Genomic DNA, 19175 nt, shown 5'->3' with positions numbered 1-19175 from the left:
TATAGTATAGGCTCTTATAAGTATTCTCCTGGGCATTTTGCCTCATTTCCTTACCAAGGAGAAATGTGTCAGGTAAATGATGCCAAGCAAAACTTTAAGTTTCTCTTAAGATAGCAAGACTTTTGGTTGGCATTTTATATTATACCCTTTTTTTCTAATTCAGACCAAGGCATTTGACATAAGTCAGAAAAGTATATAGTCCACTTTCTACCTGTTCTTCCCTAGCCCTTAAGGTTCCTTATCCCCAAGGCTTTGTCATCTAAGGTATACAATTAAACAAAACCAATTGCTCACAAGTAAGAAATACTAAGATAATATACACTAACTACTTAATATGCATTGCTTTGTTTGACCTTCTGACTCAGCAGTCTGAAATGACTATGTGCAATTCAGACTTACTGCTTCCCATCATGAGTCAGGCTGCCCACCATTTCCTAAGTTCATATATAGATGACATCACTTCTGCTAAACCATCTTAAGACTTAGGTTGATGGTCTTCCTTCCAATATAGTGACGGCCCTAGCTCTGATTCACTATAGTGCCTGGCATGCTCCATCTCCTCCAGCAGCACATCACTGCCCTCCATTGTGCAACTAGCAGATGAAAAGCATCCGGTGTTCTCTCGTAGTTCACAACTACCATTCTTAAAATTTAATTTAGGGTTGACTTTCATGTCACCTTTCATCACCCCAAGTTTTCCTACTCTCTCATCCCCCGAGAAGCTCATCAATATATTTACTCCTTAGATCTTCCAGTGTGTATCTTTTCAGTTTCTGCCCAGGCTGGTTGAAACATCTTCTCCTTGGCTTTCCCAGACCTGCCCTCCTTTAAATTGCAATGGAGCTACCAAGTTTCAGGAAGTGCTATTTATTCTATGAAGTTGAACCTTGTTCTCCCTTGCTACAAGCATTCCCTGGATTAACAGTAGAAGGTAGAAATGAAGGAGCCTGCTACCCTTGCTTTAATCATTACAGCATCCAAACATCATTGGTAAAACAAAAAGATAGGTTTGCATTACCATCAGAGGAAGGAAGGGGGCAAAGGCATCCCAGTGAGTAGACATCTGGGAAAGAAAAAAGGAAAGGAAAAGTTAAAGGTGGAAGTTTTGCCCTCGCAGAATGGAAGATCAAGAAGCAGGGGAACAACCAATCTGTTTTTTTGTAATGACTGTAGTGCGGACCAAGCAGTAGCTTGGCTCCATTGTCATTGGATTGGAATGTTGAAAGACAGCAGGAACACATAGAGAACAACAGGACAATTGTCCTTTATCAAAAGTAGAACGAGGCCTGAGGTGGCTGAAGAAGACTGCTATCTCTGGGGAGACAAAGGATGGAAGATAATAATAATAATAATAATAATAATAATAATAATAATAATAATAATAATAATAATAATAATAATAATAATAATAATAATAATAATGGTGGTGATGATGATGATGATAGTGATAATGTTGGAAGGGACCTTGGAGGTCATCTAGTCCAACCCTATACCATTTCAGACAAATGGCTGTCCAGTCTCTTCTTAAAAACTTCCAATGTTAGAGCATTCATAGCTTCTGGAGGCAGGTTGTTCCACTGATTAATTGTTCTAACTGTCAAGAAGTCTCTCCTTAGTTCTATGTTGCTTCTCTCTTTGGTTAGTTTCCATCCATTGCTTCTTGTCCTGCCTTCAGGTTCTTTGGAGAATAGCTTATCTTTCCACAGAAATAACAGCAGAGAAAAGAAGGATTGCTTAGAGGGAACTTTCCCATAACAGTTTGGTAAAAGCAAACCTAGATTTATTTCACTGAAATAGCAGTAGGGATTTTGGTTCCTATTAATCCTAAATTCTCTCGTTAATGTTGAATGGAATTAGAAGCATGACGTTACTTTGAATCAAATAATGTTAGGATTGAAATATTAGCCGTGGCATTTAGTGACAAATTCTTTTTGTCAACATGGAAGGCAGAAAGAAAAACCCTTTAAAAAATTCAGATGGATGCTGAGAATTTTCAATTAAAAATCTTGTAACACTATAAAGTGAATAGTGAGTTTGAATGTGAGAGTCATATTTGTTCAAGCAATGGATATCATGAATAGGTTTTGTTCTGATGATTTTTTTAAAAAAACTCCTATATTAACCAACAAAATACTTGTACTATTTTACAGGCACAGTTAAATAATTATTGTAGGACAGATAATTATTGTAACATAAAGAGCAATTGAACTATTTATTTAAAAAAAGAACATAGGGATAATAATATCTAGGATTATTGAATGCTACACATTTGAAAATTTTCACATGATAAACCCATTCATTTGAGCCATTTTCTCCATTTGCTTAAAAATTGATCTTTGATCCTTCCAATGTTGTATTAAAAGGAAAAATAATTAACACACACACACACACACACACACACACACACACACACACACACACCGTGCCTAATTAAACTGGCACCAATCTTCATAGGAACAAAGTGGTCCCATGAAGCAATTGTGAGATCTTTGATTACTATATTAGCACTGAAGTATTTTTTTAAAAACCATACCAACTACATTTGTAAGTCTACTAGCTCATTATGCGTTTTAAATATTTTACATTTTAATGCATTTTCCTGAAGCTTTTTAAAAGGAAGGGAGGGATAGTAAAGAAAAGAAGAGTAGCAAGTTTCTAACAGTGATTTAGTCATTATTTGGTAAGAATACCTGATAGGATAGAATAGATTTTAACCATATTGTGCCAAGTATTGCTTTAAAATTTAAATATAATATCTCTAAGCACAGGGGTTTAAGGAGCCAATCTAAAAAAAAATCCATATTACATTTGCTCATGCAATAATACTTTAAGAGGACTACAGGGGGGATTACACACCTCAGTAAAGCTTAGTTTGGCTCTAATACAGAAGAAGACTAAAAACAGCCCTCTGGTTTTGCTGAATCCAAATCCCTTCTGTTCTTGCCGCAAGGCCAATAGTGAGGAATGCTGGGATTTAAAGTTCAACAATGCCAGAAAGCCATACATTTCCCCCTATCTTTTCTAAGGTTCCATATAAAATTTCCCATAAAATTCTCAGTAGTCTTCATGCATTTTAAAAGTATGTGAGGTTCACATATGAGGTGAGAAGACTATGCAGTAAGGGAATAAAACACTGATTTGCCGTGATAAAAGGCTTGGAGAAGATTATAGTAATTAAATAAATCTTTCCACTAAAATAGCCAAACATATTCTATTTATATATCTATTTATTATTTTTGTCCCAACTGAACCTATAGGATAACTTTCCTCACTTTTATCGCCCAAGAAATGTTAGAACCTCAGAGTTCCCAGCCAGATGGAATCTGAAATCCAAGACATATAGATGCTTCAGATATGGAAAATAGTGTTAAAAGATTTATTTTAAAAAAAGAAACACTAAAGGTTTATTATTTGCAAAAAATGCAAATATTTGGAATATGTGTTTATTAGAAAACAATTCCCCAAAATGCAAACAAATCTGCATGTGGATTGTTACTATTTGGGGGGCAAGTGTTTGCAATTGAGTCATAAAGAATTCAAAGTGAATAAAATAAGAATTTGAGCAAATTGAAATGGATAGTGTCATGAACTGATACTTTTGGCTTCATGGAATCACTTTCAGACTGTGATAGTGATGGAAGACGATGGATCTATTCACATGTGGTTCCAACCCACCTATGTTCACAACAATAATAACAAAGAAATTTCATCTTCACTTAAATGGATTATATTGACAACACACAGGCAGAAATTTTTTTTTAACACAATACTAATCTAGATTGCTGTGAAAACTGATTTTTCCCTGGCATGGATTTACTGTGTTTCATTTCTTGATACCAAAACTTGCAATACTTATTTATTATAACATGTAATACAATGATTCCAAGATACAATGAGCTATAACGATATATGTTGAAGATGGTAAGGAGATCTTTGTTATGGATTAAATCTGTGGCCAGAAGTTGAATTCAGATAATGAAGATGTTGAAATTTACCGCACATTTTCTGATCATGCTTCCTGTTATGTATTGAGCTTTTGGAAAGACTTTATCATGTGTACGCTGGAAAGCTAACGGTTCTCCAGCAACACGGATGCGACTTTCCAGTGCAGGCTACAGTGAACTTGGCGGGAATGATGGGTTCAATCTGATTGGTTGTTCAGACTATGGGAGACTATATAAAGACTGCATGGATACCCCTAGCCCTCAGTACAGTTAAAGTTATGAATAAAGCAACTATTCTTCTGTACTCATCTGCCTGGCGTCTTTCTTGCTCGTCCGAACCCGAAACATAATGCTTCCTTTCTGAGGATCCAGATGAACAGTGAAACCAATAACACTGCTGCGATTTCATCTTTGGTAATAACCAGTAGCATTTATGTGGGGACTGAGGGAAGTTGGAGGACCAGACGTACAATTGCTATTGTTGCTGAATTTGTTTTTAGAATCAATTTTTGGGGGGCAAAAAGTAATGTGTTCTCCTTTGCTATTTCAATTTCATAAATTCCATATCTGAATTAGGTAGGGGGGATTTGCATTGCTATCTGTGCTGATTAGCAGAGAGGCAGACAATATCCCTGGTTATTTCCACAAGACTGTGGGGCAAACTGGAATAGCCCTTAATAACACACACTAATTTCCTTTCACTGCTGTTCTCATTTCAGGTTCAATGGATCCAAAAGACTTCCTCAGGGAGGCACAGATAATGAAGAATTTGAGACACCCTAAGCTTATACAGCTCTATGCTGTTTGCACTTTACAGGATCCAATTTATATTGTTACAGAGCTGATGAGACATGGGAGTCTGCTAGAATATCTCCAAAGTGAGTAGGAAACATTTCATTTAGATAGAGTATGGCAGTTTGCAGTAAAGCAAACATACTGGTATTAAAAAAAGGGAGGGGAGAGAAGGAGAGATGAGCAGATCAATCTAGTGTGATTGGATATGAAGCCAGTAATGACTGGCAGGGATTGACATGGTCTCTCTCTCTCTCTCTCTCTCTCTCTCTCTCTCTCTCTCTCTCTCTCTCTCTCTCTCTCTCTCTCTCTCTCTCTCTCTCTCTCTCTCTCTCTCTCTCTCTGTGTGTGTGTGTGTGTGTGTGTGTGTGTGTCCCAAACTACTTACACTTTGAATGGCATGCTGGGAATATATACTAAGAAATAATGGGGCAGACAAAAGCTAAAGTAGATTTAATTTAGATTTAATCTTAACAAAGTGAAATGAAATAGTCAGTGCGGTTGTTCCTTCTGTGCCTTCAGTCTCATTTAACATTCTAATTTAGTGGAACTTTTGGAATGGTGTGTCCAAGTCCCTCTTAAAGCTTTGCGAAGGTATGTGGACCCTCTATTAGAACCTTCATAGCTATTCAGAGACTTCACAAAATGCTCTCCCAAGCAAACAAAAATAGGTCATTGTTATTTCCAAATAGTAAAAACTGTCTTTCTTAGTCTATACATATTGCAGGGACATTCCCATACAACCTGAAGAAGATATCTTTCTTTTTCTTTCTATTACATGGATGTACAGACACAGAAAGACTGAAAAATGTTGTGTAAACTTAAACATTTATGGGAAAGGATTTCTAGAGAAAGGATGAAACTTTGTGTTTTATTTTTAGGCAGATGCATATCTGTTTGTCTCTATTTCTGATAACAAGTCAAGATCATATAGTATATTAGAAATATATTAAGGAACGGACCATCCTCACAGGAATCTTTGCTTTGTATGAATCTGGGTGCTTCAGTTATCCAGAAAATTGCATAACTGAGAAAAGGCCTCGACCCAGGCTTTTCTGGACCATATTGTGTTCTTGAATTCTTCCTCACCTGATGTATCATTTCAGAATAACAGACAGACAGACAGACAGACATTTGTGTCTTTGACTCAGTGTTGAGTTCTGGCAACTGTCTGGACATGTTCCTGCAGTTTTCTTCACAAGATACTAGAAGTTGTTTTCCCTTTTCTTCCTCCTAAGGCTGAGAGAAAGTAACTGGCCAAAGGTCATCCAAATGGATTTGTGCCTAAGCAGTACTAAAACTCACAGTCTCCGAGTTTCTAGCCTGGTGTCTTAACCACTACACCAAACTGGCTCTCTCCCCAGGAGAAGTACTACATATGCACACACATACACACACACACACACACACACTCGCACACTCCCATAAACCACCACTTTGAGGTTTAAAGCCAGAATTTGTGTGTGTGTGTGCTTTTTGGAAAGAGATTGTTTGCATTCTATTTCTCACCCTGGCATGGCTGTAGAGGGGCAATGTTTACAAAACAGCCACGGTGAGTCTCAAGCTTCTCGTTTCTTCCTTGCCAGCTCTAGTCTTTATATCATGTGTTAAAAGAAGTGTAATGGGACTTTACAAATACAGTATGAAGGTGACATGTTATATCCTTGGAGATCTGCACCATAAAAAATTAAGGGAAAAAAGTGGATGCAAATAACATCCTCTCTATAGGTAGAAATGCAACTTTCAACAGCAGGGAAGATTCAGTCCCATTTTGACTTGCAATACTAACAGTGACATATTTTGTACAATATTCATCGGTTACTTTACTCCAACATATTTCCTCCCAACCGCTTACTACAATAGGACTGTTGTAAGATCCTCTCGGTAGTTAATCTTCACTACTGTATAATATAATTTGACTATAATACCTGATTCTTAAAACCACAAATCCTCTTCCACCTTCCTTCTCACCTCCCCAAAACTGCAGTATTAATATGATGGCTGCATCTGGTTATTCAGTGAATTGGGTGAAGCTGAAGCAGATGCTGTAGTGTTTTCTCTAAAGAGAATCAGTGAAAGAAACAAATTTTACTGAGGCAGAAAAAAGGTCAGGGGAAAAAGCAAGCACACAGATCTCAAGGAACAGTAGCAGTTTGGTGATTACAATGTCTCCTTTCTGCTACTTAGTCTTTGATATCTGCCGAAACACTTGCAGTACTTGTCATTCATTTCTATTCTTGTCTCCCAGCTGTTCCACCTTCCCCGAGCAGTTAAAAAACAAAACGCAATAAAGTACGATAACCATCCTGTTGCAGCCTCAGTCTGGCTAGGTGAAGAAGGAAAATGAGCAGTAAATCCTCAATGACAGTCACGTAGATCAAAACATTGCCATCTTGTGGGATCTAGGAAGCGTGCCTCTTCCATGGCAGACCTTCCCTATAGCCCTTTCTACTGACATATCCACCTTCTTAGCCTTCTGAAAAGCTCTTAAGACTTGAATGTCTATGGAGATTCTCAGTCATTCAAGTCATGGTTTGTCCCAAAGATGCTTTTTCAAAAGGCAGCTGGCCTTTGTTTTTCCTTGAAGACATTTCGCTTCTCATCCAAGAAGCTTCTTCAGTTCAGTTCAGTTCAGTTCAGTTCTTCAGTTCAGTTCTGAAGAAGCTTCATGGACGAGAAGCAAAATGTCTTCAAGGGAAAAGAAAGTCTAGTTGCCTTTTGAAAAAGCGCATTTGGGGCCTTAAGAACTGGCTTTTCCTCTAAGGTGAGATAGGAATAGGGTGAGGTGGATGAGTTAACAGGTAAACTGCACGTGGAGGTTTAACTCTGCTATCAATTTTTAATGTTTATGGTTTTCCTAGATATACGTATTATTTTGTTTTATTAGTGATGTTGTTTTACTTGTCGATTGGGAGCTGCCCAAGATGGACAGTAAGATGGACAGTCGTATAAGTGTTTTAAATGAAATAAATAAATAAATCTAATAATTTTATTGGACAAGTTTGGAGAATTGGACCCAGTTCTGTTACATAATTGGAGTCCTGTCCCTTCCCTTTTCCTTTCTAGAGAAGGTTGTTGAGAAAGTGGCTACAAAGCTAAAAGGACCAGCTCTGTTCTTCTGGAAGAGCTGTGCCTAGCTAGGGCAGGTATGCCAACCGTCTACCATTCAAGAACATAACTTCCTCATAATTGTCACTCTTACCCTTATGTCTGGACTACTGCACTAAACAGGCAATTATACTTGTAATGCAGAATGTTTCAGTCAGATGCTGACTGGTACCATTCAATATAGCCATATGCAGCAAGAGCAGAATTGGCTGCTAGTTGTTTTCCACATACAAGTCAGGTATGGAGCCTGGCCATCTGCAAGGCTGTTTATTCCAAGTAGAATTTGTCTGTCCAAGGCATACCTATAGAGAGTTGTTGTTGTTGCAAATAATGCCTAGAAGACTATTCCCCCAATTTTCTCCAAATATTCCTTCCTCGCAGATGATGCAGGTTCCAGAATCCATTTGCCAGAACAGGTAGATATGGCAGCTCAAGTGGCCTATGGAATGGCTTACCTGGAATCCCAAAATTACATCCACCGAGATTTGGCAGCAAGGAATGTCCTGGTTGGTGATCACAATGTTTACAAAGTGGCAGATTTTGGACTTGCACGGGTTTTTAAGGTAGTCTACAATATTATAATTTTTAAATTGATGTCTCAGATATTTGGATACTTTAGCTATATTAGACTCAAAAGCCAATATATAATAAAAATATTATATATATATAAAGAGTCATGGTGGCGCAGTGGTTAGAATGCAGTATTGCAGGCTAATTCCGCTGACTGCCAGCAGTTTGATCCTGACCGGCTCAAACGTGACTCAGCCTTTCATCCTCCTGAGGTCAGTGAAATGAGAACCCAGATTGTTGGGGGCAAAATGCTGACTCTGTAAACCACACAGAGAGGGCTGTAAAGCACTATGAAATGGTATATAAGTCTAAATGCTATTGCTATAATTTAAGATATCATGCCCTAACAGTGCTTTTTAAACTTTTGGCTCTCCAGACCCTTCCCACTTCTAAAAATTACATAGGATGCTGAAGTAGTTTTCTTTTTATATTGTTGTTGTTCTTGTTAGTTGGGAAGTTGTGTCCGACCCATGCGACCCCATGGACAACGTCTCTCCAGGCCTTCCTGTCCTCTACCATCTTCTGAAGTCCATTAAGGCTCATGCCTACTGCTTCAGTGACTCCATCCAGCCAACGTAATCTCTTTCTCTTGCCCTCAACCTTTCCCAGCATTAGGTTCTTCTCCAGTGAGTCCTTCCTTCTCATTAGGTGGCCAAAGTATTTGAGTTTCAGCTTCAGGATCTGGCCTTCTAAAGAGCAGTCAGGGTTGATCTCCTCTGGAACTGACCGGTTTGATCGCCTTGCCGTCCAAGAGACTTGCAGGAGTCTTCTCCAGCACCATAGTTCAAAGGCCTCAATTTTTTGGCACTCAGCCTTTCTTATGGTCCAACTTTCACAGCCATACATTGGAACTGGGAAGACCATAGCCTTGACTATATGCACTTTTGTTGGCAGGGTGATGTCTCTGCTTTTTAGTGCGTTGTCTATATTTGCCATGGCTTTCCTCGCCAGGAGTAAGCGTCTTTTAATTTCTTGGCTTCAGTCCCCATCTGTGGTGATCTTGGAGCCCAGGAAAATAAAATCTGTCACTACCTCCATTTCTTCCCCATCTATTTGCCAGGAATTGAGAGGGCCAGAGGCCATGGTCTTGATTTTCTTAATGTTAAGTTTCAACCCAACTTTTGCACTCTCCTTCTTCACCCGCAACAAGCGGCTCTTTAGTTCCTCTTCACTTTCTGCATTAGAGTGGTATCATCTGCATATCCTAGGTTGTTGATATTTCTTCCGGCAATCTTAATTCCAACTTTTGATTCATCTAGCCCTGCCTTTCTCATGATGTGCTCTGCATACAAGTTAAATAGGCAGGGCGACAGGATAAAGCCTTGCTATAATCCTTTCCCAATTTTGAACCAATCAGTGCTTCCGTGTCCAGTTCTCACTGTTGCTTCTTAACCCACATATAGGTTTCTCAAGAGACAAATAAGATCGTCTGGTACACCCATCTCTTTAAGAAGTTGCCACAGTTTGTTATGATCCACACAATCAAAGGCTTTAGCGTAGTCAATGAAGCAGAAGTAGATGTTTTTCTGGAACTCCCTAGCTTTCTCCATGATCCAGAATATGTTGGCAATTTGATCTCTAGTTCCTCTGCCTCTTCGAAATCCTGCCTGTACTTCTGGTAGTTCTCGATCCACATACTGCTGAAGTCTAGCTTGTAGGATTTTAAGCATGACTTTACTAGCATGTGAATTGAGTGCAATGGTGCGATAGTTTGAACATTCTTTGGCACTGCCTTTCTTTGGACTTGGAATGTAAACTGATCTTTTCCAATCCTGTGGCTACTGCTGAGTTTTTCAAATTTGCTGGCAAATTGAGTGTACACTTTTACTGGGCTATGTTTTAATTCATACCTGAGTGGTCTAGTGCTTTTCCCTACTTTCTTCAGTTTAAGCCTAAACTTTGCAATGAGAAGCTCATGGTCTGAGCCACAGTCAGCTCCTGGTCTTGCTTTTACTGACTGTATAGAGCTTCTCCATCTTTGGCTGCAGAGCATATAGTCAATCTGATTTCTTTGTTGACCGTCTGGTGATGTCCATGTGTAGAGCTGTCTCTTGGGTTGTTGGAAAAGAGTGTTTGCTATGACCATCGTATTCTCTTGACAAAATTCTGTCAACCTGTGCCCTGCTTTATTTTGTACTCCAAGGCCAAAGTTGCCTGTTATTCTGGTTATCTTTTGGCTTCCTACTTTAGCATTCCAATCCCCCATGATGATAAGGACATCATTTTTTGGTGTTAGTTCTATATGGTGCTGTAGGGCCTCATAGAACTGGTCAATTTCATCCTCTTCAGCACCTGTGGTTGGGGCATAGACATGGACTATTGTGATATTGAATGGTTTGCCTTGGATTTATATTTATATTTTTTATATTTATGGTTATATTTATCATTAGTTACCGTATTAAAAATTAAAATTGATCCATTTATAGAATCACATAAAAATTACAACATTAAACCCATTAGATGTTAACAAATATTTTTCCTGAATTTTTTTTTTAAGAAACAAAAAAAAAACAAGAAGAGTGACTGTTTTAATTTTTAGCAAATATCTTCAATATCTGGCAAATAAATTTTATTTTAAGGACACACGAGAGTGTCTTAGAGGAACCTTCCCCCCCCCCATTGTCCTCAGATACACTTTACAAAACACCATGCTAAATGATACAACATCTACAAGTGTGGAATTGCTCTACAAAGAGGCAGCATCTATATAGGGTGTCTAATTTTGGGGACAAAGAACAATACTCATTGTAGCAGAGTTTCCAGCATAAGAATCAGCTAATTGGCTGTAGCTAGAGACAAAGGCTATGTTTGGAAGTCACAGCGAGACACAATTCTAATTTACCATGAAATGTGATGTTTTACCTTGCTCAGTTTCTCTGAGCTGGATTTTCCTGGCAGCAGCAGTGGCTAAATAAAAACCCCTTCTGTGATTTGTTTAGTGGGTACTTTTAGAACACTGACTGCTCATTCCTTGATCTGCTGCACCTCCTGCCAATGTGCTGACTTATGAAAGGGCAAGAGGTTGTAAGTTGATTTCCATAGATTGGTTTTTTGCTTCAGGCTTGTTGGGATTAGGCACTGTCTGGAACCAGCAAATCAAGACAATATACTACAGAAAATTTGTAGGTGGATTACTGTTGGTTCAAGTGGCAGCTTTGGCAACATTTATTATATGTTCTGAGTGAGACCTTTCAGGGACAAAGAGGTATATATTCAGGCAAAATAATGTTTAAGTTTGCCTTAGACCCTTTAAGATGGTATCACTTTCTCCCCTATTTATCTTTTTTTGGTCTTATTTTGACTATGAAGAATGTGTAAATTAATAGTGGCATAAATTAAGACTGAATTTCTTTTTTACATTTGGAAGAGTATATGTATATACACACACACACACACACAGAGAGAGAGAGAGAGAGAGAGAGAGAGAGAGAGAGAGAGAGAGAGAGAATTTAGAAACTGCCTATCTCATTCACAGATCATTTTTGAATTCGTGATTCTGCTTTGGAAAAGTGATTCAGCTTGGTCTTCTAAATTGATTCATTTTTAAATGAAATGAATCTGCATTATCAATTGGATGGATTCATACTGATTCAGATAAAATTATGTTTGCTACTTTTTTGAATTGAAATGTTTACCCATCAGATTGATATGATGATTTCATTATAATATTTGATTCAGAGGAAAGATTCTACCAAACTGCTTTCACGTTAGCATTTTAGCTTAAATATTTGCACTGCACTTCTTTCTGTGAATTGTTTATCTACCCTAGAGAGCAGAGAGACTAAAACAGGGGCAACTACTTTGCCTTAACATGACGTACAGATGCAGTCATACATTTTAAAAGGTGCACTGAAGTAATACAGAGATCGTCATGGTGATCTGTATTGCCTGATAAGAAAAAAAGAATATAGAATATTACATTTCGGAAACTCAGAGCAATATGCATCTGAGAAAGGGAGCAGGCTGACCTCAAAAAAAATAAACATTTTTTTTAAAAAACAAACAAACCCTAAAGTGCTTTTTCAAGAGGCAGCTGGGCTTTCTTGTTTTTCTTTGAAGATGTTTTGCTTCTCATCCAAGAAGCTTTTTCAGCTCTGACTGGATGGTGGGGAATGGAAGGATTTATACTCCTTGCAGACAGCTGGTCATTTGCATTTTTAGAGAGTCATTGAGGCCACTTGGAGGTTTATCTCTGTCCTCAAGGTCACCTGAGTGGTGCAAATGGGTGTGGAGCCTTCTTGGAACTGCTGAAAGTACTGTGTTATAGACCGGAGATAGATGATGTCATATCCCTCCCCCTCGGTTGAGAGAGGGCTGTTCAAGGAATATAAATCCTTCCATTCCCCACCATCTAGTCAGAGCTGAAGAAGATAATTTGAATTTGAATTTTATTGAATTTATATACCGCCCTTTCCCGTAGGACTCAGGGTGGTTTACAAGGTACTTAAAACATCAATACAAAAATTAAAAAACAATTTTAAAAGATTAAATTAAGTCCCTGAAAGAATATAAAAACCCCCAATTAAAACTCTCAGCCTGGGCCAGAAAGCTCGAAGAGCCAGGTCTTCAGGTCCCGGCGAAATGAACGAAGGTTGGGGGCAGTCCTAAGCTCCACGGGCAGCTGGTTCCAAAGGGCAGGCGCACCCACAGAGAAAGCCCTCCCCCTGGGTGTTATCCACCGGCAGTCTCTTACTGGCGGCACCCTGAGAAGGCCCTCCCTGTGGGAGCGCACAGGACGAAGGGAACTTGATGCCGGCAGCAGGTGTTCCCTCAAATACCCCGGACCTAAGAAGTGAAATGTCTTCAAAGAAAAACAAGAAAGTCCAATTGCCTCTTGAAAAAGCACCTTTGGGACAACCACGGATGACCTGGAATCTCCATAGACACTCAGAAAAAAATCTAATATATAAGTAAATAATGCTCCATTTACTCTTCAGAGTCTGTCAGCTCACTTTACCTAAATTAATTGGCACCACTTTGAACAAATATATTAATTTGCACTTCTTGGAGTCTGCTTTTTAAATCCTGGAATTGTTTAAGTGGTGATTATCAAAGTCAGTGTTTTGTTGGTGCTTGTAATTAATCACAGAACAAAGGTTCTGAATGCTTTAGTTCTTGCTGTCACCTTGTCTTTTTGCTAAAGGCTTCACATGAGTCCTGTGCCCTGCTGCCAACAGGTAGCTTGCACTCCTGTCCCTGATAGATTCAGGACTCACAGTAGTAAGCCCCAATTAATCATGGCCAAACTGATGTTGCATGGATGCTTGACAAAACAAGGGCTAGGAATTAAGGAACAAAAATGCTACCTGGCTGGTTCAGGTGGTTAGGGAACATCTTGAAACTTCATTAATTTCAGCTAACAATCAACAAGCAATTTCAGTGTAATGATTATTAGGATTTTGTAAATGTTAGCAAATGAAAAAAAAAGGTTTTAAATTAATTTGAAGGTCACAATAGAGGAAATGTATAAATCTGGACATTTATCACATTGTTTCTTGTTTGCTTAAAATAGGTAGAAAATGAAAATGTCTATGAAGCCAAACATGAAACAAAGCTCCCAGTGAAATGGACAGCTCCTGAAGCAATTCGCTCGAATAGGTTTAGCGTTAAATCTGATGTCTGGTCTTTTGGAATACTCATTTTTGAAATAATCACTTATGGAAAAATGCCCTATGCAGGTGAGTGTTTTGTTTGAAAAATCATGATTTCAATTTTTGCTTTTTTAATGAGACCACCTCACTTTTCTTCTGTTGATGGGAAAAGTTAATAAAACTTTCTCTATGGAATAGAAACTCTTAGATAATCTATGCAGAAATTGTACCACCACTAATCTCAAACAATTAAAATCTTGCTAGATTTATTTTTACATCTATTTACCTGATACCTCTTCCTATAATAATAGTTTTATTGGTTTGTCAAAATATAAAATACAAAGAGAAATTCAAAAAAGTAATAGAAAACTAGAAAAAGAGGGAAGGAAAAGAAAAAGGCACCAACTTCTGACTCTCTTTAGCACAGTAGAAGATAACAATACAATCATAACTTTTTTTTGCTTTTACACAAGCCCTACAGCACCTTATAGAACTAACACCAAAAAATGATGTCCTTATCATCATGGGGGATTGGAATGCTAAAGTAGGAAGCCAAAAGATAACCAGAATAACAGGCAAGTTTGGCCTTGGAGTACAAAATGAAGTAGGGCACAGGCTGATAGAATTTTGTCAAGAGAATATGATGGTGATAGCAAACACTCTTTTCCAACAACCCAAGAGACGGCTCTACACATGGACATCACCAGATGGTCAACACAGAAATCAGATTGACTATGTGCTCTGCAGCCAAAGATGGAGAAGCTCTATACACTCAGTAAAAACAAGACCAGGAGCTGACTGTGGCTCAGACCATGAGCTTCCCGTTGCAAAATTTAGGCTTAAACTGAAGAAAGTAGGGAAAAACACTAGGCCACTCAGTTATGAATTAAATCATATCCCTGTTGAATATACAGTAGAGGTGACAAATAGATTTAAGGAATTAGATTTGATAGACAGAGTGCCTGAAGAACTATGGACAGAGGTTCACAACATTGTACAAAAGGTAGCAACTAAAACCATCCCAAAGAAAAAGAAACGCAAGAAAGCAAAATGGCTGTCTGAGGAAGCTTTGCAAATAGCTGAGGAAAGGAGGGAAGTGAAAGGCAAGGGAGAAAAAGAAAGATATGCCCAATTGAATGCAGAATTCCAGAGAATAGCTAGAAGAGATAAGAATGCCTTCTTAAATGAACAGTGCAAAGAAATAGAAGAAAACAATAGAATAGGGAGGACTAGAGATCTCTTCAAGAAAAGTGGAGAGATGAAGGGAACGTTTCATGCAAAAATGAGCATGATAAAGGATCAAAATGGCAGGGACCTAACAGAAGCTTAAGAGATTAAGAAGAAGTGGCAAAATTACACAGAAGAACTATACAAGAATGAGCTTAACATCCCTGATAACCAAGATGAGGTGGTCACTCACCTCAAGCCAGACATCCTAGAATGTGAAGTGAAGTGGGCCTTAGAAAAACTGAGCGAAAACAAAGCTAATGGAGGTGACAGTATTCCAGCTGAGCTATTCAAAATCTTAAAAGATAATGCAGTAAAAGTGCTACACTCAATTTTCCAGCAAATTTGGAAAACCCAACAGTGGCCACAGGATTGGAAAAGATCAGTTTACATTCCAAGTCCAAAGAAAGGCAGTGCCAAAAAATGTTCAAACTATCGCACCATTGCACTCAATTCACATGATAGTAAAGTTATGCTTAAAATCCTACAAGCTAGAATTCAGCAGTATGTGGATCGAGAACTACCAGAAGTACATGCAGGATTTTGAAGAGGCAGAGGAACTAGAGATCAAATTGCCAACATATACTGGATCATGGAGAAAGCTAGGGAGTTCCAGAAAAACATCTACTTCTGCTTCATTGGCTGTGCTAAAGCCTTTGATTATGTGGATCACAACAAACTGTAGCAAGTTCTTAAAGAGATGGGAGTTCCAAACCGTCTTATTTGTCTCTTGAGAAACCTATATGCGGGTCAAGAAGCAACAGTGAGAACTGGACACGGAACCACTGATTGGTTCAAAATTGGGAAAGGAGTCTAGCAAGGCTTTATCCTGTCACCCTGCCTATTTAACTTGTATGCAGAGCACATCATGACAAAGGCAGAGCTAGATGAATCAAAAGTGGGAATTAAAATTGCCAGGAGAAATATCAACAACGTAAGATATGCAGATGATACCACTCTAATGGCAGAAAGTGAAGAGGAACTAAAGAGCCTCTTGTTGCGGGTAAAGAAGGAGAGTGCAAAACTTGGGTTGAAACTTAATATTAAGAAAAACAAGATACATGGCATCAGGCCCTCTCAATTCCTGGCAAATAGATGGGGAAGAAATGGAGGTAGTGACAGATTTTATTTTCCTCGACTCCAAGATCACTGCAGATGGGGACTGTAGCCAAGAAATTAAAAGATGCTTACTCCTGGGGAGGAAAGCCATGGCAAATCTAGGCAGCACACTAAAAAGTAGAGACATCACCCTATCAAAAAAGTGCGTATAGTCAAGGCTATGGTCTTCCCAGTTGCAATGTATGGCAGTGAAATTTGGACCATAAGAAAGGCTGAGCACCAAAGAATTGAGGCCTTTGAACTATGATGCTGGAGAAGACTCCTGCAAGTCCCTTGGACTGCAAGGCGATCAAACCAGTCAGTCCTAGACGAGATCAACCCCGACTGCTCTTTAGAAGGCCAGATCATGTAGTTGAAGCTCAAATACTTTGGCCACCTAATAAGAAGGAAGGACTCACTGGAGAAGAGCATAATGCTGGGAAAGATTGAGGGCAAGAGAAGTAGGGGATGACAAAGAATGAGGTGGCTGGATGGAGTCACTGAAGCAGTAGGCATGAGCCTAAATGGACTCCAGAAGATGGTAGAGGACAGGAAGGCCTGTAGGAACATTGTCCATGGGGTCACAATGGGTCAGACATGACTTCACAGCTAACAACAACAACAATGTACAATTAACTAAAACAAAATCAAGATTTCATTTTTAGTTTTTCATTGCAAGCACAAAATCTGGAAGCAAGGTCAAAATGGAAGCAAGATTAAATATATTCTCTTCTTTGATAAAAGAATCGGTTTGACCACCTCTGCTTCTCATTGCCCCACAGCTTCTTCCAAAGTTTCTAAGCAGCTTACATCAATAAAATAATAAAACCATAGACCTGTAAACAAGATTTTCAGCTAAATTAGCTTATTATTACCCAAAACTGCTGCTATCATTGAGATGACATCTTCTGCCAAATTTTCTGAGAAAAATCATGTTTTATACCTTTCCTGAAAGATAAAGAAATAAGAATCTGACCTGAAATATGAGGTATGAGTTGTTAAAGAGCAGGGGGCTTGAACTGAGAGGCTAGTCTTCGTCCTCCCCTTGACACCGAAACAAGAGAGATGCATGGATGTGCTCTAAGCTAGCATATTTGGGCAAATTTTACTGGAGCACGTGGACCAGCAATTGGCACCTAGAACTGGGCCTGGAAACCTATGGGGACCAATGCAGCCTCTACAATTTAGGTATCACTCTGCTACATCAACTTTCACTTGTCAGCAAATTAGCACCTGCCTTCTGCACCAGTTTGTCAAATTCTATGTAGCCAGGAAGGAAAGACAACAGAAGAATAACAGATATTTCAGGAAGGTATCTTAACACTAGCCTGGGGCAAATGAAGATTCAAAAACTAGTCATTCCCCAGCCTCAGTTATAATGAGGTAACTGGAGTAGAGTTTCTTTGAAACACCCCCCCCCCCAAAAAAAAAAAGATCTTTTTGCAATCTGGACTAAATTGTCTTTTCTGAGATTTAACCTTCACTGCATAAAGAATTCTTACTGCAGTCAGCATATACATATAATAAGAAAGTTCCATTTTCCCCCCAGTTCCTTGTTCAGTAATCCTAAAAGAAAAGCTTCAGTTTTCAATTTTATGTTCATTTTAAGAATCTGCTGCCTTGTAACATGGATCTGGCCCCAATATTTTTTTGCTTTATCACAAGTCCACCAAAGATGATAAAAAGCACCTTCTTTAGAAATGCATTTCCAACATACATGTCAATGACTTTATACATGTTTGAGAATTTATCAGGTGTTAGTTATCAATGATAAAGTCATTTTCATCTTAACTTGGAGTTCATTTCTTGGTCTGATTTATATCTTGGAGCTGACTCATGCATGTTTTCTGGCATCAATTGCAGAATTACAGAATCAGGAGGGGTCCTGTTACAGATCATCCATAACAATCAATGTTGTTTCTGTCCTGTGCCCAGGCAAAACTTCACTAGCCTTATTGCTATTGTGTAAGCTCAGAATTTGACTTAAACATAACAATGCCACTCTTGTTTCGCACAGTGTGACTCCAATCATCAATTGTAGCATTTCTTCTACAAGGAACAGCCTTTGTTTGATTGACACCTGGGGAGAGCTTCTCAAGAGCAATCCTGCAAATGCCTGTGTTGCCTCTGAATTCCAAAAATTATCTATGCACCCAACAAAACTGCTGACCAAATTGCTGGAAATTCCCCAAATCCCTGCTGAAAACATCTAAATAGGTCCACTGAGTTGAACCAGGTGTTTCAGGATACCTATTTTCTCATATGAGATCTGATATATTTTATACTTACTTAACTTTACTGAGTTTGTTAACCAGCACAAGTTATATTTTATACTTTTAAAAGGACCCTATAGCTATATAAGCAAACATATTTTCCCCTTTGCTATTGTGCACAGTTGTTCAGTCAACCCAGAACCTGAAAAGATTGGTCTTCCTGGTCTTCCCTTATGTCTTCTGTTATGGTTGCTAATAATTCTAAGCCACAGTATTAATTATTGTTTGTGGATTAAGCCAGAATGCCCAGATTCATATGTAATTTTAAGTCCCAGTCGCTATATTTATACACTGCAAGAACCATAAGCATCTGCAGGGGAGGGGAAGAAAGAGCTGAAGTGGAAAAAAAAAGCTTATGTACTTGTGTTTGATCCCAGAATGGAAATGTGAATGACTAGAGGTTACATTGTGACATGCAATGCACAATTTTTGCCATTGGTTTATGAGAGATGCCTATTGTATCAAGTGCCCCCAGCCCACCCAAAGTGAAAGGAAAAGATTAGTTGTCGTGCTCTGTCCGAATCCAGACAATATTTGTTTAACTGAAGCAATGCTGGTTCTACCATTAGGCA

The 19175-nt window shown here is 38.6% G+C and overlaps 1 protein-coding gene across 3 annotated transcripts in view; it reads left to right on the top strand.

Moving 5' to 3' along the window:
• Positions 1–19175, top strand: part of FRK (fyn related Src family tyrosine kinase) — a 62112-nt gene that overhangs the window by 38066 nt on the left and 4871 nt on the right. For all 3 annotated transcript variants that reach the window (XM_081325427.1, XM_081325426.1, XM_081325425.1), the window contains 3 exons: positions 4664–4822; positions 8226–8407; positions 13927–14092. In XM_081325427.1, the coding sequence (XP_081181553.1) occupies positions 4664–4822; positions 8226–8407; positions 13927–14092 (507 nt within the window). The remainder of the gene's footprint in view (positions 1–4663; positions 4823–8225; positions 8408–13926; positions 14093–19175) is intronic.

Source organism: Vipera berus (genome assembly GCF_964194415.1).
Source record: "Vipera berus genome assembly, chromosome: 1".
NCBI classification, from domain to species: domain Eukaryota; kingdom Metazoa; phylum Chordata; class Lepidosauria; order Squamata; family Viperidae; genus Vipera; species Vipera berus.
The sequence above is the reverse complement of the archived record's forward strand: the minus strand, read 5'-3'. Positions and strand labels throughout refer to the sequence as shown.